The 26,744-nt window shown below is 47.4% G+C and overlaps 1 protein-coding gene across 1 annotated transcript in view; it reads left to right on the forward strand.

Annotated features, from left to right (window-relative positions):
* The window catches only part of LOC137417442 (sodium channel protein type 1 subunit alpha), a 269,938-nt gene that overhangs the window by 440 nt on the left and 242,754 nt on the right, over positions 1-26,744 (forward strand). The window contains 2 exon segments of the mRNA XM_078782028.1: positions 11,540-11,707; positions 25,031-25,366. Of these exon segments, the coding sequence (XP_078638154.1) occupies positions 25,109-25,366 (258 nt within the window). The 5' untranslated portion in view covers positions 11,540-11,707; positions 25,031-25,108.

The raw sequence follows: 26,744 nt of genomic DNA on the forward strand, positions 1-26,744 counted from the left end.
TCCGAGCCGCGCTCCCTCCTTCACGTCCGTCTGCGCGCTCTTCACTCTCGGCTCGAGCGCGATGTCTGACTGAGCCGCGATCGGCGCCTCAACATGGCGACTTCGGCTCTCCCGGCGCCCTGAGACGCGACGCCGCCGAGCACGGGTGAGCGTCGTGATCGAGCATTCACGGGTGTGCGAGTCCGCCTGGTGTGTGAGAGACCTGCCCGGGTGAGGTCTGAGGTAGTGTCACGTGGTGAGCGGTTCGGATTAACATCGGTGTGTGATCCCAAGTCCAGGTTGCCTTTGTGAGCTCCGTGGAGAGAGCATTGCGCGCCGCACGTTCTGGTATTTGACTGTGAGACCATTTAGACCCTGTTGTCCCCTCACCCGAGGACCGAACCCCTTCTGGTGACATTTTCCTAACGGTCGATTTACCTGGAATCTGACGTGAAACGCAGTTAAATGTGGTCTACTAGTTGGTCTTGAGTCTTCAGCTCTTTTTATTTTATTTTATCCGTTATATATCAGCGATCTCTGTCTTATATGAACCCCGACCCTTTACCCCAATATCAAACCTGGTGTTCGCTAAACGGTTAAAGTGGGTGACAATATCTCAGGGTCTTGAGTTTGAGCACCTGTGGGTCCGTTTAATAACACCACGTGCACGTTGGTTGACTTAGCCCGTCATCCTTCTCAGGTCGGCAAAATGAGTACCAGCTTACTGGGAACAGGGGGCACTGCATCAGCGGCACAGCCACGCCCCAGGAAAATGATGCAACCAGTAGGCACAGGCTGCAAAGCAACCAAAAACAACAACTCCAGTCTCCACAACATTAAGTTTGCCTTTAAATTGGTCTCCATCATGCTATATTTTTGGATTTGATGTGTATGAATCGTACTGGGACAGAGGGTCCTTGCTGACCTAAGTTTCTTGGCAAGACTTATACTGGGTGGTTTGCCATTGCCTTACAGGGGTGTTTGTCCGTGCTCTACCCTTCAAGTAAGGAATGAGCACGCACCAGGAAAAAAAAGTGTTTGGTATGACTCAGCTGTGGTTTGAACCTCCAATATCGCAGGGAGGGCGGACGCCCTCACCATAACACTACCGAGCCTGGTTCCAAAATTCTCGATACACACATCCAGCACATCAAACTACCCTTTAAACCGATCTCCAGCACATCAAACTACCCTTTAAACCGATCTCCACCACATCAAACTACCCTTTAAACCGATCTCCACCACATCAAACTACCCGTTAAAACGATCTCCACCACATCAAACTACCCTTTAAAACGATCTCCTCCACATCAAACTACCCTTTAAAATGATCTCCACCACATCAAACTACCCTTTAAACCGATCTCCACCACATCAAACCAGCCATTAAACCGATCTCCACCACATCAAACTACCCTTTAAAACGATCTCCACCACATCAAACTACCCTTTAAAACGATCGCCACCACATCAAACTACCCTTTAAAACGATCTCCACCACATCAAACTACCCTTTAAACCGATCTCCACCACATCAAACTACCCTTTAAAACGATCTCCACATCAAACTACCCTTTAAAACGATCTCCACCACATCAAACTACCCTTTAAACCGCTCCACCACATCAAACCAGCCGTTAAACCGATCACCACATCAAACTACCCTTTAAACCGATCTCCACCACATCAAACTACCCTTTAAACCGATCTCCACCACAACAAACTACCCTTTAAACCGCTCCACCACATCAAACCAGCCATTAAACCGATCTCCACCACATCAAACTACCCTTTAAACCGATCTCCACCACATCAAACTACCCTTTAAACCGATCTCCACCACATCAAACCAGCCATTAAACCGATCTCCACCACATCAAACTACCCTTTAAAACGATCTCCACCACATCAAACTACCCTTTAAACCGATCTCCACCACATCAAACCAGCCATTAAACCGATCTCCAGCACATCAAACTACCCTTTAAACCGATCTCCACCACATCAAACTACCCTTTAAACCGCTCCACCACATCAAACCAGCCATTAAACCGATCTCCACCACATCAAACTACCCTTTAAACCGATCTCCTCCACATCAAACTACCCTTTAAAACGATCTCCACCACATCAAACTACCCTTTAAACCGATCTCCACCACATCAAACCAGCCATTAAACCGATCTCCACCACATCAAACTACCCTTTAAACCGATCTCCACCACATCAAACTACCCTTTAAACCGCTCCACCACATCAAAAACTACCCTTTAAACCGATCTCCACCACATCAAACTACCCTTTAAACCGCTCCACCACATCAAACCAGCCATTAAACCGATCTCCACCACATCAAACTACCCTTTAAACCGATCTCCACCACATCAAACTACCCTTTAAAACGATCTCCACCACATCAAACTACCCTTTAAACCGATCTCCACCACATCAAACCAGCCATTAAACCGATCTCCACCACATCAAACTACCCTTTAAAACGATCTCCACCACATCAAACTACCCTTTAAACCGCTCCACCACATCAAAGCAGCCATTAAACCGATCACCACATCAAACTACCCTTTAAACCGATCTCCACCACGTCAAACTACCCTTTACAACGATCTCCACCACATCAAACTACCCTTTAAACCGATCTCCACCACATCAAACCAGCCATTAAACCGATCTCCACCACATCAAACTACCCTTTAAAACGATCTCCACCACATCAAACCACCCTTTAAACCGCTCCACCACATCAAACCACCCATTAAACTGATATTCACCACATAGACCCAGTCTTTAAAGCAATCTCCTCCACATCTACGCACCCTTTAAACCGCTTCACCACATCTACGCAGCCTTTAAACCAATCTCCAACACATTTACCCAGCCTTCAAACCGATTTACTCCACATCTACCGAGCCTTTAAACCAATCTCCCCCACATTTACCCAGTCTTTAAACCGATCTCCACCACATCAAACCACCCTTTAAACCGATTTCCACCACATCTACCCACCCTTTAAACCAATCTCCACCACATTTACCCAGCCTTTAAACCGATTTCCTCCACATCTACCCAGCCTTTAGACCAATCTCCACCACCTTTACACAGTCTTTAAACCGATCTCCAACACATCAAACCACCGTTTAAACTGATATTCACCACAACTACCCAGTCTTTAAACCAATCTCCACCTCATCTACGCACCTTTTAAACTGAGCTTCACCATTTCAAACCACTGTTTAAACTGATATTCACCACATCTACGCAACCTTTAAATCAATCTCCACCACATTTACCCAGCCTTAAGACCGATTTCTCCACATCTACCGAGCCTTTAAACCAATCTCCCCCACATTTACCCAGTCTTTAAACCGATCCCCACCACATCAAACCACCCTTTAAACCGATTTTCACCACATCTACTCAGCCTTTAAACCGATCTCCTCTACATCTACCCACCCTTTAAACCAATCTCCACCACATTTACCCAGCCTTTAAACTGATTTCCTCCACATATACCGAGCCTTTAAACCTATCTCCACCATATTTATCCAGTCTTTAATCCGATCTCCTCCACATCTATCCAGCCTTTAGAGTATAAGACCAATCTCCACCACCTTTGCACAGTTTTTTAGCCGATCTCCAACACATCAAACCACCCTTCAAACCGATCTCCACCACATCAAACCACCCTTGAAACCGATCTCCACCACATCAAACCACCCTTTAAACCGATCTCCACCACATAAAACTATTCTTTAAACCGATCTCCACCACATCAAATGACCCTTTAAACCGTTCTCCACCACATCTACCCACCATTTAAACTGATCTCCACCACATCAAACCACCCTTTAAGCTGATCTCCACCACATCAAACCACCCTTTAAACCAGTCTCCACCACATCAAACTACCTTTTAAACATACCTCCACCACATCAAACCACCCTTTAAACCGATCTCCACCACATCCACACAGCCTTTAAACCGATATTCCCCACATTTATCCAGTCTTTAAACCGATCTCCACCACATCAAACCACCCTTTAAACCGATCTCCACCACATTTACCCAGCCTTTAAACCAATATTCCCCACATTTATCCAGTCTTTAAATCAATCTCCACCACATCTACCCAGTCTTTAATCCGATCTCCACCACATCTACCCAGTCTTTAAACTGATCTCCACCACTTCTACCCAGCCTTTAAACTGATCTTCACCACATTACTGAGCCTTTAAACCAATATTCCCCACATTTACCCAGTCTTTAAACCGATCTCCACCACGTATATGCACCCTTTAAACCGATCTTCACTACATATACAGTCACGTGAAAAAGTAAGTACACCCCATGTAAAGTTTTGACTTTTTCAACATATTTCAACATACAGCTATTTGATCTTCATTTCAACAATATTGATAGATAAAGGTGATATACAACAACAACAACATGCATTTTAAAGGCCATTTTCGCTGCTAGAGCGGCGGTTAGCCTTGCGGTCCCCATGACAATCTTCTCCATTTTGCCCTATTTTCTGCATCTCTCCTTGTTAACCCCCTTGCCTGCATTTCTTCTTCCACCATCTTTAGCCAAGTCTTTCTCGGTCTTCCCCGTCCTCTGCTTCCTTCTACATTCATTTCCACCACTCTTCTCAACCAGTCACTTTCTTCCTTCCTCAACACATGACCAAACCATCTCAACCTGTTCCTCTTCACAGCATCAATCACAGGCTCTATTCCCATCATCTTTCGCAATTCATCATTTGTCTTCCTCTCTCTCAACGATACTCCGCACATCCGTCGAACCATTCGCATTTCCACCCTTTCCAACCTTCGTTGCTGCTCTACATTCATTACCCATGTCTCGCTCCCATAAATCATAACACTTCTCACACATGCAGCATACACCTTTCCCTTCAGCTTCAACGACACTCCCCTCATCATCAGCACGCCACTCAGTTCCCGAAACTTCTTCCATGCACATCTCACTCGAGCAACCGTTGCCGAGTCTGATCCACCTTCTCCATTCAGCATGTCTCCGAGGTAGCAAAATGTTTTCACACCTTCCAGCTTCACGCCGTCTCCAAGATCCAACTCAACATTTCCTCCATCTGCAGCTCCCTCTGTGCACACCTTACATTTGAATGTAGCTGCCACACTGGTTAATGACCCTCTCAGACCACTACATTTTTGATGAACCCACTCAGCGCACATTGTACATTGAATGGAGTTCACTCCGACACCCTTCCTACACACAGCACAGGGCCACTTCCCAGTTCTTTCCACCTCACCACATGCTTTACCACTTGCCATCACCTTCGTCTTTCCGATATTCACCTTCAGACCTTTTGTCTCCATACATTCCTTCCACGTGTTCATCTTTTCCTTCAGTCCATCCATACTTTCCGCAATCAACACCAGATCATCTGCATACAACAACTCCCACGGTAAACCCTCCTTTACGTTCTGAGCCAGCACCTCCATCACAGCTACAAATAGTAGTGGACTTAGTACTGACCCCTGATGCACTCCCACCTTCACCTCAAACTCACCACTGTTCCCGTCCTTCGTCCTTACAGCTGTGTGCGCTCTTTTGTACATTGCCATCACTACTCTGATCAACCATTCCTCCACTCCTAACTTCCTCAATGCCCATGTCAATACTTTGCGTGGTACCCTATCGAATGCTTTCTCCAGATCAACAAACCCAAGAAACAACTTCTTCCTCTTCTCCATGTACTTCTCCTGCAACTGCCTCAAAATGATGATATAAAGGTGATATAATACACCACCTCCTCACAAAGGTGATATAATACAACAAATATCATAAAACATTTACATTTTGTAGTCCATTGTATAATTTACATAAACATAAATGCAAATTTCGCATGTGGAAAACGTAAGTACACCCTTGGCTCTAATAGGTGGTATTGCCCCCTTTGGCAGAAACAACCTCAAGTAGGTGTTTCCTATAACTGTCTACCATTCTCTGACATCGACTGGGATAAATTTTTGCCCACTCCGCCGTGTAGAATTCTTTCAGCTGTGCGATGTTTGAGGGGTTTCTTGCATGCACAGCTCGTTTCAAATCCCCCCACAACATCTCGATGGGATTTAGATCCGGGCTTTGCTTTGGCCATTCCAGAACTCTCCATTTCTTTCTTTTCAGCCATTCCTTGGGAGATTTACTGGTATGTTTAGGGTCATTGTCATGTTGCAAGGTCCACCTTCAGTTGAGCTTCAACTTTCTGACAGATGGCCTCACATTATCCGCATGCACCCTCTGGTACAATGAAGAATCCATAGTGGCTTCTATGATGGTGAGCTGCCCAGGCCCTGATGCAGCAAAGCTGCCCCAAACCATAATATTTCCACCATAATGCTTTAGAGTTGGTATCAGGTTCTTGATGTCAAATGCTGTCTTTGGTTTTCGCCAAACATGTCTTCTGGTACTGTGGCCAAATAGCTCTACCTTTGACTCATCTGTCCAGAGCACATTGTTCCAGAAGTGCTTGTCTTTGCCTAGGTGTTCATTGGCAAACTTTAGTCTTGCCCTGATGTTCTTTCTGGACAGCAAAGGTTTCCTCCTGGCACACCTCCCATGTAGATCAAATTTGTGCAGCCTCTTTTTAATGATGGACTCGTGCACTTTGACATCAACAGCGGCAAGAGCTACCTGTCGGTCCCGTGATGACATTCTGGGGTTCTTAGAGACTTATTTCAGCATCTTGCGGTCTGCTCTCGGGCTGAACTTCCTGGGGCGGCCTGGCCTGAACAAGTTGGCAGTTGTTTGGAATCTTCTCCACTTGTAGATGGTCTTCCGGACAGTCGAATGATTGATTTCAAATTGTTTGGAGATCTTTTTAAATCCCTTCCCAGTCTCGTAGGCATCTATAATCTTCTTTCTGAAGGCATCAGAGAGCTCTTTTGATCTAGGCACAGTGACGCGGCACACTTCAACAACAAAGAGCAAACCAAACTAAATGTCTGAGGTTTAAATAAGACAGGTTCCTCCAAGATCCTCTCTAACGATGTTCTAATCATTTGCACCTGAGCTGGTGCACCTGATTCTAATTTTAGGTATTTGAAGTAGTGATAAATGTAGGGGTGTACTGACTTTTTCCACATGCGAAATTTGCATTTATGTTTATTTAAATTACTAGGGCATGCCCGTACTATATATATATCTAAAATTATATCCCCCTCCCCTCTATTTACATGAAATGGTTTGGTCCAAAGCGAACGGCTTGCGAGTGGTGACAATCCCCCCCTCTATTTACATGAAATGGTTTGGTCCAAAGCCATTATATAGCCATTAAATTATACAACCATTACCATTATACATTATACATATACATTATACATTATACATACATTATACATTATACATTATACATTATACATTATACATTATACATTATACATTACCATACAACCATACAAAATTATACAACCATTACAACCATACATACAATTATACAACCAAAGCCATTAAATTATACAATGGACTACAAAATGTAAATGTTTCATGATATTTGTTATATTATATAACCGTTATCTATCAATATTGTTGAAATGAAGATCAAATAGCTGTATGTTGAAATATGTTGAAAAAGTCAAAACTTTACATGGGGTGTACTTACTTTTTCACGTAACTGTACCCACCCTTTAGACAGATTTCCACCATATTGACCCAGCATTTCAACCAATTTCCTTCACAGCTACCCAGCCTTTATACCGATTTCCTCCACATCTACCCAGCCTTTACACCTATCTCCTCCACATATACCCAGCCTTTATACCGATCTTCACCACATTTACCGAGCCTTTAAAGTTTAAACCGATATTCCCCACATTTACCCAGTCTTTAAACAGATCTCCACCACATCTATGCAGCCTTAAACCTGATCACGACATCTACGCACCCTTTAAACCGATCTTCACCACATCTATCCACCCTGTAAACTGATTTCCACCACATTGATCCAGCCTTTAAACCGATTTCCTCCACTTTTACCCAGCCTTAAAACCGATTTCCTCCACATCTACCGAGCCTTTGAACCAATCTCCCCCACATTTACCCAGTCTTTAAACCAATCTCCACCACATCTACCCACCCTTTAAACCAATCTCCACCATATTTACCCAGCCTTTAAACTGATTTCCTCCACATATACCGAGCCTGTAAACCGATCTCCACCATATTTATCCAGTCTTTAATCCGATCTCCTCCACATCTATCCAGCCTTTAGAGTATAAGACCAATCTCCACCACCTTTACACAGTTTTTAGGCCGATCTCCAAAACATCAAATCACCCTTCAAACCGATCTCCACCACATCAAACCACCCTTTAAACCGATCTCCACCACATCAAACCACCATTTAAAGCGATCTCCACCACATAAAACTATTCTTTAAACCAATCTCCACCACATCAAACGACCCTTTAAACCGTTCTCCACCACATCTACCCACCATTTAAACTGATCTCCACCACATCAAACCACCCTTTAAGCTGATCTCCACAACAATCAAACCACCCTTTAAACCGATCTCTACATCAAACCACCCTTTAAACCAGTCTCCACCACATCAAACCACCCTTTAAACCGATCTCCACCACATCCACATAGCCTTTAAACCGATATTCCCCACATTTATCCAGTCTTTAAACCGATCTCCACCACATCAAACTACCCTTTAAACATATCTCCACCACATCAAACCACCCTTTAAACTGATCTCCACCACATTTACCCATCCTTTAAACCAATATTCCGCACATTTATCCAGTCTTTAAACTGATCTCCACCACATTTATGCAGTCAGTCTTTAAACCAATCTCCACCACATCTACCCAGTCTTTAATCCGATCTCCACCACAGCTACCCCGCCTTTAAACCGATCTTCACCACATTTACCGAGCCTTTAAAACAATATTCCCCACATTTACCCAGTCTTTAAACCGATATTCACCACATTATTGAGCCTTTAAATCGGTATTCCCCACATTTACCCAGTCTTTAAACCGATCTTCACTACATCTACCCACCCTTTAGACTGATTTCCACCATATTGAACCAGCATTTCAACCGATTTCCCCCATAGCTACCCAGCCTTTATACCGATTTCCTCCACATATACCCAGCCTTTATACTGATCTTCACCACATTTACCGAGCCTTTAAAGTTTAAACCTATATTCCCCACATTTACCCAGTCTTTAAACAGATCTCCACCACATCAATGCAGCCTTAAACCTGATCTCCACGACATCTACGCACCCATTAAACCGATCTTCACCACATCTATCCACCCTTTAAACTGATTTCCACCACATTGATCCAGCCTTTAAACCGAATTCCTCCACATCTACCCAGTCTTCAAACTGATTTCCTCCACATCCACACAGCATTTAAACTGATATCCTCCACATCCACCCAGCCTTTAAACCGATTTCCTCCACATTTACCCAGCCTTTAAACCGATCTTCACCGCATTTACCCAACCTTTTTACTGATCTCCACCACATCGACGCACCCTTTAAACCGATCTGCGCCACATCAAACCACCATTTAAACTGACCACATTTACGCAGCCTTTCAACTAATTTCCTCCACATCTACTGAGCCTTTAAACCGATCTCTTCCACATTTACCCAGTCTTTAAACCTGTCTCCTCCACATCTATCCAGCCTTTCAACCGATTTCCTCCACATCTACCCAGCCTTTAAACCGATCTTTCCACATTTACCCAGCCTTTAAACCGATGTCCTCCACATCTACCCAGCCTTTAAACCGATTTCCACCACATTTACCCAGCATTTAAACCAATTTCTTCAACATTTACCCAGCCTTTAAACCGAAATCCTCCACATCCACCCAGCCTTTAAACCGATTTCCACCACATTTACAAAACACGAAAGCCGATCACCACATTTACCCAGTCTTTAAGTTGGTATCTATCACGTTTACTTCGCATTGAACCCGGTCATAACCACATTCATGTGGTTTATTCTTACCCTTTTACTACATTTATCTGGCTTTTACGCAATTACCACAATATTTATGTTGTAGCTTGTAGTTTGCACTGCCACATACATCTTTTTATCTGCCCTATCAGACTATCCTCCCGAGCGCAGTCGGCGGAGATTTTATTCAGAGGCTTTTTGTTTGCCAGGAAATTTCCTCCATTTGTGCCTGGTCTTATTTGGGCTTGTGAACCCTTTGAGGATAAAGGAGGAGTGGGGGGTACTTGTTTATGGCCCTGAGCTGTTGGTTTGTGAGAGGGGTGGAGGTGATGGTCGTGCAGATGGCCATGACGCCTCATGTCATCAAGGCGCCTTCCCCACCCCACTCATTGGTCTCTGGGCCAGGCAGCACCAAGGGCAGCGCCCATTTTCGCTCAAACTTGGCATGTCCCCCGAAGGTGCATTTCTTCCAGGTGGGGACCATCACATTCATTACACGGAAAGTGAGTGTGGGTTGTCATTGAAACCAGTGACCGCATAACAGAGGTTATACTGGATTTAATTTGTGGACATATGCTTTGGGAATGACTAACACAGGATGAGCACAAGGGGTTATTTTTTTCTTACACATATGAGGAAATCTTTGACTTTTCCCCCACCTCTGCCTTTATGATCATTATGCAATATGAGCCAAACCTCCCCACCTCTCCCCCACCCTCGGCTCCTTTATTCTCTCACGTTTATTTCCCTTTCTCCGCACTCTTCTGCACCATCATTTCTCCCTCTTCTAATCCTTCTCTCTATTCTCTTCCTCAAACCTTCCAACCCAGCTCCGCACCCCTGCACATTTGTGCATACATATTAAATAGATGACCCCTTGCCAGAGCTTCGGTATTCAATATGTGGCGCAGGCAATGCGGATAGTTTTCCTGCCACAAAGATACACCAGAAGTCCCTTTTAAATACGTATTGTTTTAATAGCTGTGGCATTGTTTTGCGAATGAATGGTAAAATAATTTGCGAATCACTCCGGTTTGAGAGGCCTCTCCATATCTTTGAAGTTGCGCTTACTTGACTTGCATTATAAGCTACTGGGCATTCATCTTTCTTTTCAATTCACAATTTGACTCTTTTTAATCCAGGTGAATTCTGCACCACCATAGTTGTGTCTCACGTACATGTCTTATGAAACTCTCAATTTTTGAAATTGTGAGCTGCAGGATGTACATTCACCATTGATATACCATACTCTCATCCTTGTATTTCCGTGGATATGATATCAAGAGTGTGTAATGATGTGACTTGTTGACTACTAAAACACCTCCTCCTCCCCCTCGCATGCGCCAGTACAACAACTACCTTCTGCCATTTCCCAGTCCTCTAGCTTAATAACTACTGCAACTGATTGAAGTGGAATGCTCATTGCGGACCAAAATGTGTGGCATCATCATCACGAAATTTAAATTTGTATTTAACTTTTGGAATAAATAGAAAATTACACCTCACACTGTTGGAAGAGACTGCAAAAATTGGGATGATTCAGCGAGTATACCTGTCTGTGTGTGTGCAATTTAGGAAGACTTGTGATCAGCCCCACAAGCCCGGAATCGTATGCCTCGAGGTGTGGCTCCCAAAGACACAGAGCCAACTGCTTCACGGAGCACGATATTGACTTCATTACACATTACATGTCGCTGGATCAGAACCACAAAGACCACCTTGTCTTGTCGGCGACCAGCTCAGGTGAGCTTTTGGATGGGTGATGGTATATTTCTTACTTGTTTATTCTTCACCAAGGTGAGTGTTGTGAATTAGAGGGCAAGGTACCATCAGGGAGTGCTTTTTTGTGGTGCCTGCCCAAGCAGGACTCAAAACCTCTTGACCTCACAAAGCCACTGAAAAATTGTCGTATTGTCAGACTGTTGATTAAAACCCTGCTGGCTCATTAATGACTTTAAGGAAGTGGATAATGTGCCTATCTCATCAGGTTTACATGTGGTTGCTAGTCCAAACATTGGGAAACTTTTAATAGGTATTAAAATGCAATACTTGGAAAAGGTGGTGCTGCCCACTCTCCCCACCCCCAGTCCCTACAAATAAATATTAATGAAAGACTGGATAAATGTTGAGCACACTTTGGCTAAGATGTCATCCAAGCCATGCATTTCCAATTTACTTTTGCTTGTATTTTTTGGGGGTAATAATTATTAGACATTAAAACCCAGCTGCAAATCAAATATCAATCTGAAAGGGTTTGGAGTTTGGGAGGAGGGTAAGGGGTGGGTAAGGGATGAATGAGTAGGGTGAGGGTAGGGGGGGATATAAGGGGATGCAGAGTTGATTCTTTATTTACACTTTCACTCTCTTACTCTCTCACTCACTCTAACTCTCTCTCTCTCTCTTTCACTTTAAGATTCTGGCCTTAAGTTCCAGTGAATTTAAAAACTATTCTTAACAGACAGACGGCCATGCTCAAAGAAATTATCTCAAAATGGAAATATTAAAAGCGTAAAATAATTATAATAATATGTATTTTTAAATGCTCTCATACATATTCTTCCTTCAAGTATGGAGGACTTGAGTATAAATAGAATGAGTAATGTTCATTAAATGATGTCACAGTAATTAATTGTACAGCAAAGCACAGTTTATGATATGTCTACAAAGGCAAATCAATTTAATCTATAATAATAGTCTACATTTCCTGTTTGCTTTGAGATGAGAAAACGCTGTGTCGCGCAGACGTGATGACGTTTGGAGTGGAAACACGAGTGTGCATAATTGTAGGCGTGCAGTGATTGGCTAAAGAGGTGAGTCATTCACCTTGTAAGGGTAGGGATGGTGTGGGGTGGCGGAGCCATAACATGTAATTTGGAGAATAAAACTTGCAATGGACCTCAGTTGTTTGTTCTGACATTATGATACAAAGCCTTAAAGCGTAATCGGTTTTACCTGCCGAACAAACAAAGCACGGGGCTGTAATTATCTGTTAAAACAGGAGAAAGCCTTTTGCACGCGATTGTATTTCATAAGCACAGCCTTGGGTGGATGCGTATGGTTTTAAAGGAACATCCATTTACAGCTGACCTTGTGCTCCCATCTAACTCCTTCTCTCTTTGGTTTTGTTTACACTATACAATGCCAACTTCCCAGGATGTTTTTACTTGTAACGTTTATAAGCATCCTTGGACCTTAATGAGAAAGCGCTTAAGAAGTCGCTTAAAGGGATGACAAACCATGGCATCAATAAGGAGTGCAATTGGCTGCAGTTCGACGACTTTGAATCATTCATTATAGTGGAGCACGACACCTATTCACTGTTACACTTTGGTATAAGTTCTCAACACGGATTTTACTGAACAATCGCTATAAGACACAGCTCGTGGTTTTTGAATTGTAAGGAGGATGTCATTTTTTTGTATTTGTTTTAGCCCCCAACGCATCCGGCCATAAAAACATTGTCTTGAAGGAGCTGCGCTCCAACGCGAGTCGAAAGAATTGACGCGACCAAAGACGGAATTCGTCCGAGTTGCTTTATTGAAACAAAACAGCTCAGGTATTCTGACAAAAGCCCGTTTATCGGGCAGCAATATATATACACATTTATGTCGGGAGGTTTGCCCGGCAAAAGCTATACCGGGCATGCCCGGGTGTCAAGGGCGAGCCTTGGAAAGGCGAGTCTGGACCTGCCCGGGCGTGTTTGGCTGCGGCCTGGCGAGTCGAGGCTGGGCGTGCCCGGGCGCTCTGGACGAGCACTGGAAAGGCGAGAGCGGGCATGCCCGGACGCTCTGGGCGAGCCCTGGAAAGGCGATAGCGGGCATGCCCGGACGCTCTGGGCGAGCCCTGGAAAGGCGATAGCGGGCATGCCCGGACGCTCTGGGCGAGCCCTGGAAAGGTGATAGCGGGCATGCCCGGACGCTCTGGGCGAGCCCTGGAAAGGCGAGAGCGGGCATGCCCGGGAAAGACGAGACCGGGCGTGCCCGGGAACAGTGAGTCCGGGCATGCCCGGGAGAGGCGCGTCTGGCCGTGTTCTGGCCGGTGCAAGGCGATTGTGTGCATCCAGCGGTAACCGCTACACACGCCCCTCCAGAATCGACCTGCACCGGCAGGGTCAATTTAAGGGGGGTCCGGATGACCCGGCCGAAGCGACCCCTGGAGGGTCGTGGGGAGGGGTCCGACGTGGTGGTGGGTGGTCGAGCGGGGGGAACTGTGGACGGGGGGCGGCCTCGCCGCGGAGGAAGGGCCAACCGTGGTGGTCGGTCGACGTCCATGTGCGCCGGTTTGAGGCGGTCCACAGAGATCCGGTCCGACCGGCCGCCAACGTCGACGACAAAGGACTTGTCGCCCCATCGCAGGACCCGGAAGGGCCCGTCGTATGGCGGCCGGAGTGGCCCCCGGTGCGCGTCATGACGCACAAAGACGTACTCCGCTGTGCGAAGCACCGGGGGGACGTAGGACTGGGGGCCACCGTGGCGGGACGCTGGCACGGGGGCAAATCGGCGGGCGGCCTCCTGGAGGTCCTAGCGCTGGTGTGCGGCGGACCAGGGACTGGTAGCGTCGGGCACGAACTCGCCCGGGACGCGGAGCGGCTGGCCGTAGACGAGCTCGGCGGCGGACGCCCGGAGGTCCTCCTTGGGGGCCGTGCGGAGGCCCAAAAGGACCCACGGCAGCCGGTCGGTCCAACCGTCGTCCTGAAGGCCGGCCATGAGTGCGGCCTTCATGGAGCGGTGAAACCGCTCGCACAACCCGTTGGCTTTGGGGTGGTAGGCCATGGTGCGGTGCCGCGTGACCCCCAACGAGCGGGCGACCGCGCCCCAAAGTTCGGACGTGAACTGTGGGCCGCGGTAGGACGAGATGTCCGCCGGTGCGCCGAAGCGCGCGACCCAGGTGGCGATGAACGCCTGCGCCACGTCGGCGGTGGTGGTGGAGGTGAGGGGCACAGCCTCCGGCCACCTGGTGGTCCTGTCCACCATGGTGAGCAGGTGGGTGAACCCCCGCGATGGGGGCAGGGGACCCACCAGGTCCACGTGGACGTGGTCGAAACGCTGTGCAGGCACGGTGAAAGGTGCCAGCGGGGCCTGGGTGTGGCGGTGGACCTTGGCCCGCTGGCAGGCCGTGCAGGCGTTGGCCCAGTTGCGGACGTTCTGTCGAAGGCCGTGCCAGACGAAACGCGCCGACACCAGCTTCTGAGAAGCTTTCCGGCCCGGGTGAGAAAGGCCGTGGATGGAGGCGAAGATGCGGCGCTGCCAGGAAACGGGCACGATGGGGCGAGGCTGGCCCTGGGAGACGTCGCAGAGCAGGACGGTGCCCGCGAAGGGGATGTCGTCCAGGCGGAGGCCCGTGTCCACCGCCCGGAGGGCCTGCACCGAGGTGTCGGTGGTCTGGTCGGCCGCCATGAGTGCGAAGTCCACGCCGAGGTGGACCGCGTTCGCGCTGGCCCGAGAAAGACAGTCGGCCACAGCGTTGTCTTTGCCAGCAACATGCCGGATGTCCGTGGTGAATTCCAACACGGCGGAGAGGTGGCGCTGCTGGCGGGCCGACCACGGCTCCATGACTTTGGCCATTGCGTAGACCAACGGCTTGTGGTCGATGAAAGCCGTGAACGGGCGGTCCTCCAGGAGGTGTCGGAAATGGCGAACGGCCAGGAATAGACCGAGCAGCTCGCGGTCGAATGTGCTGTATTTTAACTCGTTCGGCCGGAGCTGACGGCTGAAAAAAGCGAGTGGCTGCCAAACCCCGTCCACCCATTGTTCATGGACGGCGCCCACCGCGTAGTTGGAGGCGTCCGTAGTGAGGGCGATGGGCGCGTTGAGCACCGGGTGAGCCAGCAGCGTTGCGTCGGCGAGGGCCCGTTTTGCGCTCGCGAAGGCCGCGTCCATGGCCGCGGACCAAACTATGTCATGCTTGGCCGGCTTGCCCCGGAGGGCCTCGTAAAGGGGCCGCATGAGCTGAGCAGCGCGGGGCACGAATCGGTGATAAAAATTCACCATGCCGAGGAACTCTTGTAGGGCCTTGATGGAACGGGGACGCGGGAACGTGGTGATGGCCTCGACCTTGGTCGGCAGTGGCACGGCCCCGGTCTTGGTGATGTGGTGGCCCAAAAAGTCAACGGTCGTCGTGCCGAAGTGGCATTTGGCCGGGTTGACAATTAAGCCGTGCTCGCTGAGGCGACCGAACAGTGTTCGGAGGTGGAGGAGGTGCTCGGCGCGGGACGTGCTGGCGACGAGGATGTCGTCCAGATAGACGAAAAGAAATGGCAGGTCGCGCAGCACGCCGTCCATTAAGCGCTGGAACGCCTGGGCCGTGTTCTTGAGGCCAAACGGCATCCTCAAAAATTCGAACAGGCCGAACGGCGTGATGACGGCCGTCTTCGGGGCGTCGGCCGCCCGGACAGGTACCTGGTGGTATCCCCGTATCAGGTCAATTTTGGAAAATATGACCTGTCCCGCCAAATGGGCGGAAAAGTCCTGGATGTGCGGGATCGGGTACCTGTCGGGGGTGGTAGCGTCGTTGAGGCGGTGGTAGTCGCCACACGGGCGCCCTCCACCCCCCGGCTTTGGCACGATGTGCAGTGGTGAGGCCCACGCGCTATTGGAGCGCCGCACGATGCCGAGGTGCTCCAACGCGTCGAACTCGGCCTTTGCCACGGCGAGCTTGGCCGGGTCGAGGCGGCGGGCCCTGGCGTAGACCGGCGGGCCCGTAGTGGGTATGTGGTGCTCGATCCCATGCTGCACTGCGACGGCCGAAAACGTCGGCCGTGTGAGGGCCGGGAATTCCGCGAGCAGGCGAGCGAACTCGTTCGCCGTCGGGAGGGCGCACGCCAGTTCGGTCGGCGCGGAGCTGCTCATCGTGCACGCCAGGGAGATGAAGGTCTCGGCGTTGACAAGGCGACGACGTTTGACGTCGACCAGCAGCCCGTGTGCGCAGAGGAAGTCGGCGCCCAGCAAAGCCATGGGGACGCAGGCGGTCACAAAGTTCCACTGAAAGTGCTGGCTGCCGAAGCAGAGGGTGATGTTGCGCGGGCCGAAAGTGCGTATGGCCGAGCCATTAGCAGTGACCAAAAGGGGCCGCAAACGGCGTCCCGCCTGTCCTGCTCGGAGGCTCATGGCTGGGAATGAACGCCGGCCCGGCCGTTTCCCGACTTGCCGAAAGTGCACGGGGGTCGGCACGTCCGAGCCTTGTGTCCGAACCTGGCGTGGTAATAACACCACGCCTGGTCAGGTGGAGGCCCCGGCCGTCGTGTCGGAAGCGGTCGGTGCGGCGTGGCGGCCGCCAGTTTCACCGGCAGTTCGGCCTCCAACCGCGCAGGGCGCTCGGGCGTCGTGGGCGTCGCCTCAGACGGCGGCAGGCTTCAGGTAGCCGCGCCGATGTGTTGGCCCGCCGAGGAGATCTTATCGGCTTCCCTGGCGAGGGCGCGGGGATCGGTGATCGACGTGCCAGCCAGGGCGAGGCGTACCGGGTGAGGCAGCTGGCGAAGGAACAACTCGCGGAACAGAAAATCCGGAGAGTGCTCACCGAGCAACGAGAGCATATAGTCCATGCGCTCGGACGGGCGCGTGTCGCCGAGAGCTCGGGCAGGTCGAGCAGGTGCCGTGCGTGTGCCGCCGGTGAGAGGGCGAAAGCGTCAAGGAGGAGCGTCTTCAGCGCGTCATACTTGTCGGCAGCCAGCGGGTGCTCGAGGAGGCTCAGGGCACGGGCCGCGGTGGCGGAACCGAGCGCTGCCACGACGTGGTGGAAGCGGGTGTCGTCCGCGGTGATGCCTCGCAGGGCGAACTGGGAGTCCGCCTGGGCGAACCAAACAGCCTCGTGAGCCTCCCAGAAGGTAGGCAGTTTAAGAGTCACTGCCGTGTCCATGTCGGTAGGTCACCAGTGAAGGAGCTGCGCTCCAACGCGAGTCGAAAGAATTGACGCGACCAAAGACGGAATTCGTCCGAGTTGCTTTATTGAAACAAAACAGCTCAGGTATTCTGACAAAAGCCCGTTTATCGGGCAGCAATATATATACACATTTATGTTGGGAAGTTTGCCCGGCAAAAGCTATACCGGGCATGCCCGGGTGTCAAGGGCGAGCCTTGGAAAGGCGAGTCTGGACCTGCCCGGGCGTGTTTGGCTGCGGCCTGGCAAGTCGAGGCTGGGCGTGCCCGGGTGCTCTGGACGAGCACTGGAAAGGCGAGAGCGGGCATGCCCGGACGCTCTGGGCGAGCTCTGGAAAGGCGATAGCGGGCATGCCCGGACGCTCTGGGCGAGCCCTGGAAAGGCGATAGCGGGCATGCCCGGACGCTCTGGGCGAGCCCTGGAAAGGCGAGAGCGGGCATGCCCGGGAAAGACGAGACCGGGCGTGCCCGGGAGGTTCAGGCGTGCCCGGGAACAGTGAGTCCGGGCATGCCCGGGAGAGGCGCGTCTGGCCGTGTTCTGGCCGGTGCAAGGCGATTGTGTGCATCCAGCGGTAACCGCTACAGTCTCAAAAAAAGGGAACCATAATGATTGTCATGGGGCCCGCAAGGCTAACCCCCATTCTAGCAGGGAAAATGGCCTTAAAAAGGGAATTTTAGCCCCCCAACGACTGTCAGCCGAGGTGGGAGCTTACATTTTGGGTCCCATCCATCTGTGTGTGTCCTTCCTGGCTTTATTTGAAAATGTATGGACATATTTATTTCCTATTCGGCGCCTGTGTGCAATAATATCTGGGTTGAGGCAAATCACATTAATTTGGGATCGGATCAAATTTAGAATTTTGGGAGAAAAAAAATTGGAAAGACTATCACTGTATTGTGTATGCTTTCGGTAACCATTACTTATTTGTTTACACTTTACATCTCCACTATCTACATCATATTATTTCCACCTAGCAAAAGTACCTGTCCCCAGTTATGGGAAAGGTTTAACTTAATCTTTCAATTTAAATTATTTTGTGGACTTTAAAAAGGTTAATTGTGTTGCACTATTGGTTTCACTCAGAGCCAAAGGTCTGAGCTACTTGTACCACCCACCACAAAATGGTGGTGCAACATCGGGCGGCGGAGGGTTCATTTATCTAAAAGGAGGGCAAAATATACATATAATTGTGTGTTACACCATGAAGATCTGTATTAACTGTACTTTAATCCAAATGTTCATGTTGATTTTAAAGATTACTTGAAGGGACAATAAAGTGACACTACGATGTAAGATACACTACGATCACCACTACCTACATGCCACTTCAAGTTATTTATTTATTAACGTTTTACTATCACCGTGACCTACATACCACCTTGATTTATTACTTGTGAAATCAATGATTCGCAAGTACATATATTGGTTGGTCTGGTCTGTTATTCTCTGTCTGTCTGTCTATCTGACAATTGCCTACAAGTTGCAATTCTGCACATACATGCACAATACTTAACAATCTGGTAGAGGTAGTCAATAGCTAGAAGCCTATTATTTTTGAGGTCAAAAGGTCAAAGGTAAAGGTTACAAAATCGTCAACTTTCATCCGAATGACTTGACATTTGAACATAATTTGCACTTGGGTCACAGAATTCGTTCACCAATCAGAAGCTAAAAGCCCATTGTTTTTGAGGTCTAAAGGGCAAGGTCGCAGTGACTGATTTCACAAAGATCCGGTCTATGACCGCTTGTTACTTGTGAAATCAAAGATTCGCAAGTATATTGGTTGGTCTGGCCTGTTATTCTGTTTGTTTGTCTGCCTGCCTGTCTGTTTGTCTGTATGTCAATCACCTATAGGTCACAATTTTATTTCAATCTTCACGAAACCCAACCACCTAGTAGAGGTAGGTACAAGATAAAAGCCTATTCATTTTAAGGTCAAAATGGCAAAGGTCAAGGTCATGCAAATTGTCAATTTTTATCGAATCGACTATATATATATATATACAGACTTGGCCTTTAATATGGAATTATTTTTTTTCTTGACTTGGGTTTACTTTCTTAACTCAGTATATCAATCTGGTGAGTTTCTTTTACACTTTGGTGATTTATTTGTTAAAAGAACCATGTCACTGATTGTCTGTCGCAGCAAGAAGTCAACAACAGGATTATATCACAGGTGGCGTGGCAAAATGCACGGACAGGTGCATTTGATGATTGGCTTCACAGTCGGGTATACAAGGGTTGTTGCGTTCTGTATTAGTGGAAAACAACTGCTGCACGTCTCCAAAAGTTATTGCCGCTTCCTCTGGAGATGGTCCGTCAACTCGACAATGCTGTTTGTCATGGAGTGGTGGCTTTACGAAATTACGGCATGAAACAGCATGCTATTGCTCGGCAGTATGGCATCACTCAAGGTCAGGTGTCAAAGATCCTGAAACGAAATGCTCAGAGGGGTGTCCCTACTCCAATATCGAGGCCAGGTCGTCCCCGCAGAACCACAAGGAGGGATGATCGCCAGCTGCACCGGTTAGTCCGCAATGGCCGTACAAACTCAGCTAATCGGCTTAGGGCTGAGTGGCAGCAACTGACAAATGTGCCTGTATCCAGAAGGCTAGTCAACCAACGACTGGTTCAAGCAGGCTATCGTGCCAGGCGTCCCCTGAGAAAGCCACGCCTGACCAGACAACACCGCCAGTGCCAATTGCAGTGGGTCAGAGAGCACCGTCAATGGCAGCCAGGACACTGGAATCACGTGATCTTCAGTGATGAGTCTAGATTTCTGGTCTATCGTCAAGATGGCCATGTCCGAGTGCGCAGACAAGTGCATGAAGCCTACAACAAAGATTGTATAGTGCCAAGAGTCCAAGCTGGAGGTGGTGGGGTGACCGTTTGGGCTGCTTTTCATGCAGGGGGCAAAACTGACCTGGTTGTTCTGAATGGAAACCTGATCCAGTTCAAGTACAGGGCCATTCTGGAAGAAACATTGCTTCCATTTGCTCGTGCAGCCTTTCGAGGAAACTTTGTCTTCCAAGATGACAATGCATGGCCTCATCGTGCTCGCATGATCCAACACTTTCTTGCTGACCGTGGTGTAGAGCATATGGAGTGGCCTGCCATGTCCCCAGATATGAATCCGATAGAGAACTTGTGGGCAGAATTAACGCGTCAAATCGACCACTTGGACCAGCAGCCGACCTCTGTGCGTGAATTGCAGCAGGCTATTGTCACTGCATGGCAAGCAATTCCTGTCCATACCTTGGCAAATCTCGTGAACAGCATGCCTCAACGTGTACATGCTCTCCTGAATGCTCGTGGGGGTTACACGAAGTACTGAACTGTAATTTTACTGTCCGTAATCCCAGTCGTAATTTAAATTTTGGTTTTGTTAAAAAAAATTTGGGCTAATGTGCAAAATAAAGAGATACTTCTGGAAAACGTACAGAAGTTGAACACAGTACTGTCCATGAATTGAGTTCGATATCAGTTTACATCACTTTCAAGGATCAATTTATTTGTTTTGAAATGTCAAATGTGTTTTTTTTTTTTGTTTTTTTGTATACAAGATCGAGGCTCGTGAAAGAGCTAACATTAATCACACAAAAAGACAAACCGACACACAAAACACAAAAAACAAGGGGAGCGGCAGACAAGATGGGGAGAGAGGGGGAAGGACACAAAAGAGAGGGGGAAGAGGGGGAAGGACACAAACACAACATTTGAGAGCAGGGACATCGGGAGGACTTGGGGGGAGGTGGGAGAGGAATAAAACATATGAACACTGCAAGGACTCTGGGGTGAATTACCGGGGGTAGAAAAGATCAAGGTTTTCGATGGGGGAAGATAAGAGATGGTGGTGAACAGCTGTTTTAAAGACCTGGAGGGAGGAGTGGGATTGAAGGGAGTGGGGGAGTTTGTTCCAGAGACGGGAGAAAAGGGGAATGAAAGAGTGAAGGTGAGCAGAGAGCCTAGACTTTGGCAGTTTAACCATAAGAGGGTTGCAGGCAGATCTTGTGCGACCTGAAGGAATATTGGGGGGACAGAGCACAGAGAGAGCTGGGGGAGCAAGGCCAGAGAGGAGTCGGTAGAAGACAGAAAGACCACCAACCTGCCTGCGGTGAGTGAGTGAAAGGCCCTCGGTGTTGACTACATCGCAGGAGATTCCAATGATTCTGAAAGCTTTGGCCTCAACAGCGTGAAGCCGAGCAAGGTGTGAGGCAGGAGCACCAGCCCAGAGGGGGGAACAGTATTCCATTGAGCTGCGGATGAAAGCCTTGTATGTGGTGAGGAGCTCAGGTGTGCCAAGGAAGGACTTCGCACGACGGAGGATGCCCAGTCGGCGACTGGCTTTGGAGGCCAGCTTGGAAATGTGGTTTTCCCAAGAAAGATCATGGCAGATAGTGAGACCCAAAAGCTTGAGCGACAGAACTTCTTGGAGAGGATTGTTGAGAAAGTAGATGGGAGGGTTGTCCAGTCGGTCCTTTCGGAGAGACATTGTAAGAGTGTGAGATTTGTCAGGATTGAAAGACATGTTCCACTTGTTTGACCAGTCTGTGATTTTGTCCAGGTCTGCAGAGAGTGAGGAGAGAGTGAGGAGGCTGTTTCTTTTAAAGGTCACATTAACAAAATCTAGAATAATTTCAACATAATTCCAATGAACTTTTGGTTCTAAGACATCTTGAAAAGTAAGTTCACCCCCACAAAAAAAATATTCCATATTAAATGCCAAGTCTGTATATATATATATATACAGTCACGTGAAAAAGTAAGTACACCCCATGTAAAGTTTTGACTTTTTCAACATATTTCAACATACAGCTATTTGATCTTCATTTCAACAATATTGATAGACAAAGGTTATATAATATAACAAATATCATGAAACATTTACATTTTGTAGTCCATTGTATAATTTAAATAAACATAAATGCAAATTTCGCACGTGGAAAAAGTAAGTACACCCCTACATTTATCACTACTTCAAATACCTAAAATTAGAATCAGGTGCACCAGCTCAGGTGCAAATGATTAGAACATCGTTAGAGAGGATCTTGGAGGAACCTGTCTTATTTAAACCTCAGACATTTAGTTTGGTTTGCTGTTTGTTGTTGAAGTGTGCGGCGTCACCATGCCAAATTCAAAAGAGCTCTCTGAGGCCTTCAGAAAGAAGGTTATGGATGCCTACGAGTCTGGGAAGGGATTTAAAAAGATCTCCAAACAATTTGAAATCAATCTTTCGACTGTCCGGAAGATTATCTACAAGTGGAGAAGATTCCAAATAACTGCCAACTTGTTCAGGCCAGGCCGCCCCAGCAAGTTCAGCCTGAGAGCAGACCGCAAGATGCTGAAAGAAGTCTCTAAGAACCCCAGAATGTCATCACGGGACCTACAGGTAGCTCTTGCCACTGTTGATGTCAAAGTGCACGAGTCTACCATTAGAAAGAGGCTGCACAAATTTGATCTACATGGGAAGTGTGCCAGGAGGAAACCTTTGCTGTCCAGAAAGAACATCAGGGCAAGACTAAAGTTTGCCAATGAACACCTAGGCAAAGACCAGCACTTCTGGAACAATGTGCTCCGGACAGATGAGTCAAAGGTGAAGCTATTTAGCCACAGTACCCGAAGACATGTTTGGCGAAAACTAAAGACAGCATTTGACCACAAGAACCTGATACCAACTGTAAAGCATGGTGGTGGAAATATTATTGTTTTGGGCAGCTTTGCTGCATCAGGGCCTGGGCAGCTCATCATCATAGAATCCACTATGAATTATTCATTGTACCAGAGGGTGCTTGAGGATAATGTGAGGCCATCTGGCAGAAAGTTGAAGCTCAACCGAAGTTGGACCTTGCAACATGACAATGACCCTAAACATACCAGTAAATCCACCAAGGAATGGCTGAAAAGAAAGAAATGGAGGGTTCTGGAATGGCCAAGTCAAAGCCCGGATCTAAATCCCATCGAGATGTTGTGGGGGGATTTGAAACGAGCTGTGCATGCAAGAAACCCCTCAAACATCGCACCGCTGAAAGAATTCTGCATGGAGGAGTGGGCAAAAATTTCTCCCAGTCGATGTCATAGACTAGTAGACAGCTATAAGAAACGCCTACTTGAGGTTGTTTCTGCCAAAGGGGGCAATACCACCTATTAGAGCCAAGGGTGTACTTACTTTTTCCACATGCGAAATTTGCATTTATGTTTATTTAAATTATACAATGGACTACAAAATGTAAATGTTTATGATATTTGTTATATTATATCACCTTTATCTATCAATATTGTTGAAATGAAAATCAAATAGCTGTATGTTGAAATATGTTGAAAAAGTCAAAACTTTACATGGGGTGTACTTACTTTTTCACGTTACTGTATGTATATATATATATATACACACTGTATATACAGTGCCTTCAGAAAGTATTCACACCCCTTGACTTTTTCACATTTTGTAGTGTTACAGCCTGAATTTAAAATAGATTCAATTAAAAAATTTTGTCACTGGTCTACACAAAATACCCCATAATGTCAAAGTGGAAGTTTTTTTGGAAAATCTTACGAATTAATTAAAAATGAAATACAGAAATACCTGAGTATTCAAGCCACTGAGTCAATACTTTGGCAGCGATTACAGCTTGGAGTCTTCTTGGGTATGTCTGTATTAGCTTTGCACATCGGGATTTGGAGATTTTCCCCCATTCCTCCTTCTAGATTTGCTCAAGCTCTGCCAAGTTGGATGGGAAGTGTCGGTGAACAGCATTCTTCACGTCTTTCCACATATTATCAATGGGATTTAAGTCTGGGCTTTGGCTTGGCCACTAAAAGACTTATATATTCTTCTCCTGAAGCAGTTCCAGTGTTGCTTTGGCTGTATGCTTGGGGTCATTGTCTTGTTGGAACATAAATCTTTTCTGCAGTCTAAGGTCTTTTGCACTCTGAAGCAGGTTCTCCTTAAGGATTTGCCTGTATTTGACTTCATTCATTGTTCCCTCTATCCTTACAAGTCTCCCAGTCCCTTCTGCTTAAAAGCATCCCCACAAACTGATATATGCTCTCACCAGCATACTACAAGGTTTTAATTGCTATCAGAAACCACAAATAATGTTTGTGATGTACATTGGTGAATTAATAATTTAAACCATTACTCCAACCCAGATGTGATTGTGTGCCCACTTTCTCTCTCACCCAATTCTGTAGTTTAGAAACGGGTCAGGCTGAAACGGGTTAGGCAATTCGTGGCTGAAGCGGGTCAGGCAATTGGCGCAGGATGAGAAGATGGCAACGGCACTGCTGCCACCACAAGGAGCGCACAGCCTGCACCGCTTCACTCCCGAGTCGCTCGCACAAATTGAGCACCGGGCGGCACAAGAGAAGCTGAAGAAGGCAAAGGGTTTCGAGAGTGAGGACGAAGAGCCCAAACCCAGCAATGACCTTGAGGCAGGAAAAACCTTGCCTTTCATCTACGGTGATGTTCCTTCACATTTGGTCGGAGAACCTCTTGAGGACATAGACTGTTTCTACAGCACCGTGAAGGTGAGGCTCAAAATGATGAGTGGTGACACATGATTTATTGGCTGTGTTGTACCTTTACTGAGCTTTTACTAAGAGTGCTGACTCACTTACTAAAGAGCAATAATAGAAATGCTTTTTAATTTGCAAGACTTTTTGGCCTCGTGTATACATTATCTGTGGCAGATGAAGGCAAAGATCTGCAGGCATTATATTTTGATTTTTGTTCAATATATGAGGCTTTTTAACCGTCTTTGAGTGTGCGGTTGAATTTGCTGCATAATTTAGACATGGTGGTGGGTTTCCTGGAATGGTCTTATAATGCTACAGACCATGCCATATACGCATGTTCTGAGTTAGCACCCAAAATATTCTGAGTTAGTACCTAAAATATTCAAAACCCATCTTGCTGGCACTGTCAACTCTTGCATCGACTTTGATGATGGCTGGATCATGGCAATTCTGAGCTTCATTGAGCTGTTTAAGCCTGGTGTTGGCTTAACGGTTAGGGTGCTGGCTTGGGATCCTAGGATCCTGAGTTCAAATCCCGGTCGATTGTTGAATTAATGCCAGGGGGGTTGACTCAGCCTGCCATCCTTCGGAGGTTGGCAAATTGAGTACCAGCTAAGTGGTAATTGGGGTACTGCATCAGTGGCACAAATGCTCTTCCAGAGAAATGATGCAACCAGCAGACACAGGCTGCATACAAAACAACAACAACTGAGCTGTTTGGCTCGTGTGTAATCATCAAAACAAACCCCATGGTATTTCTAAACAGGAGCATGGTATTTCTATTGCAAGTACCCTCGCCATAGAGACCACATCTAAATGGGATGAGACATGTCTAGTGCGTTGAGCAGCCCTTTCCTGTGTGCAGCTTTTCTTGTGCGTCGATTAAAATCAAAGGGTTTTCCTAATCACTAAATTATTTTTCGTATGAAATAAAACAGACTTCAGTCTTCAGTTACCCACAGTATTGCTTTCTACTATACCGCCTTAGAACGTGAATGCCCAGCAAGGCATGCAGGAGGCCTAAACCATAACCCGAACGCCACACCACTAACCATTGAATAACACCTCATCATGGAGTATGTGCAGCATGCTGTAGCATCTGCTTTACAGAAACCAAAATTGATTTGGGCCAAACGTGGTTATTCCAATATTATCTGAACTGTGGCTGTGGTCTAGTCCCAGCCTTCGGTGAGAATTTTATATTCAGATTAATGATTAGGGTCGCTGAACTTTTGGGTATGGAGAAAGGTTGAAAGTGCTCAATTGTAATTCGAGAAAAACAAGTGATTGGATGATGTCAGAGCAATAGGATGGTAGTTGGAAGGCTTTAAAGTTTAAACAATCACTGTTCTTTGGAATAAGCTGTACATGTTTCGTTAAGAGGAAAAGT

This window comes from Myxine glutinosa, chromosome 7, assembly GCF_964187855.1.
Source record: "Myxine glutinosa chromosome 7, kmMyxGlut1.1, whole genome shotgun sequence".
Taxonomy (NCBI): Eukaryota; Metazoa; Chordata; class Myxini; order Myxiniformes; family Myxinidae; genus Myxine; species Myxine glutinosa.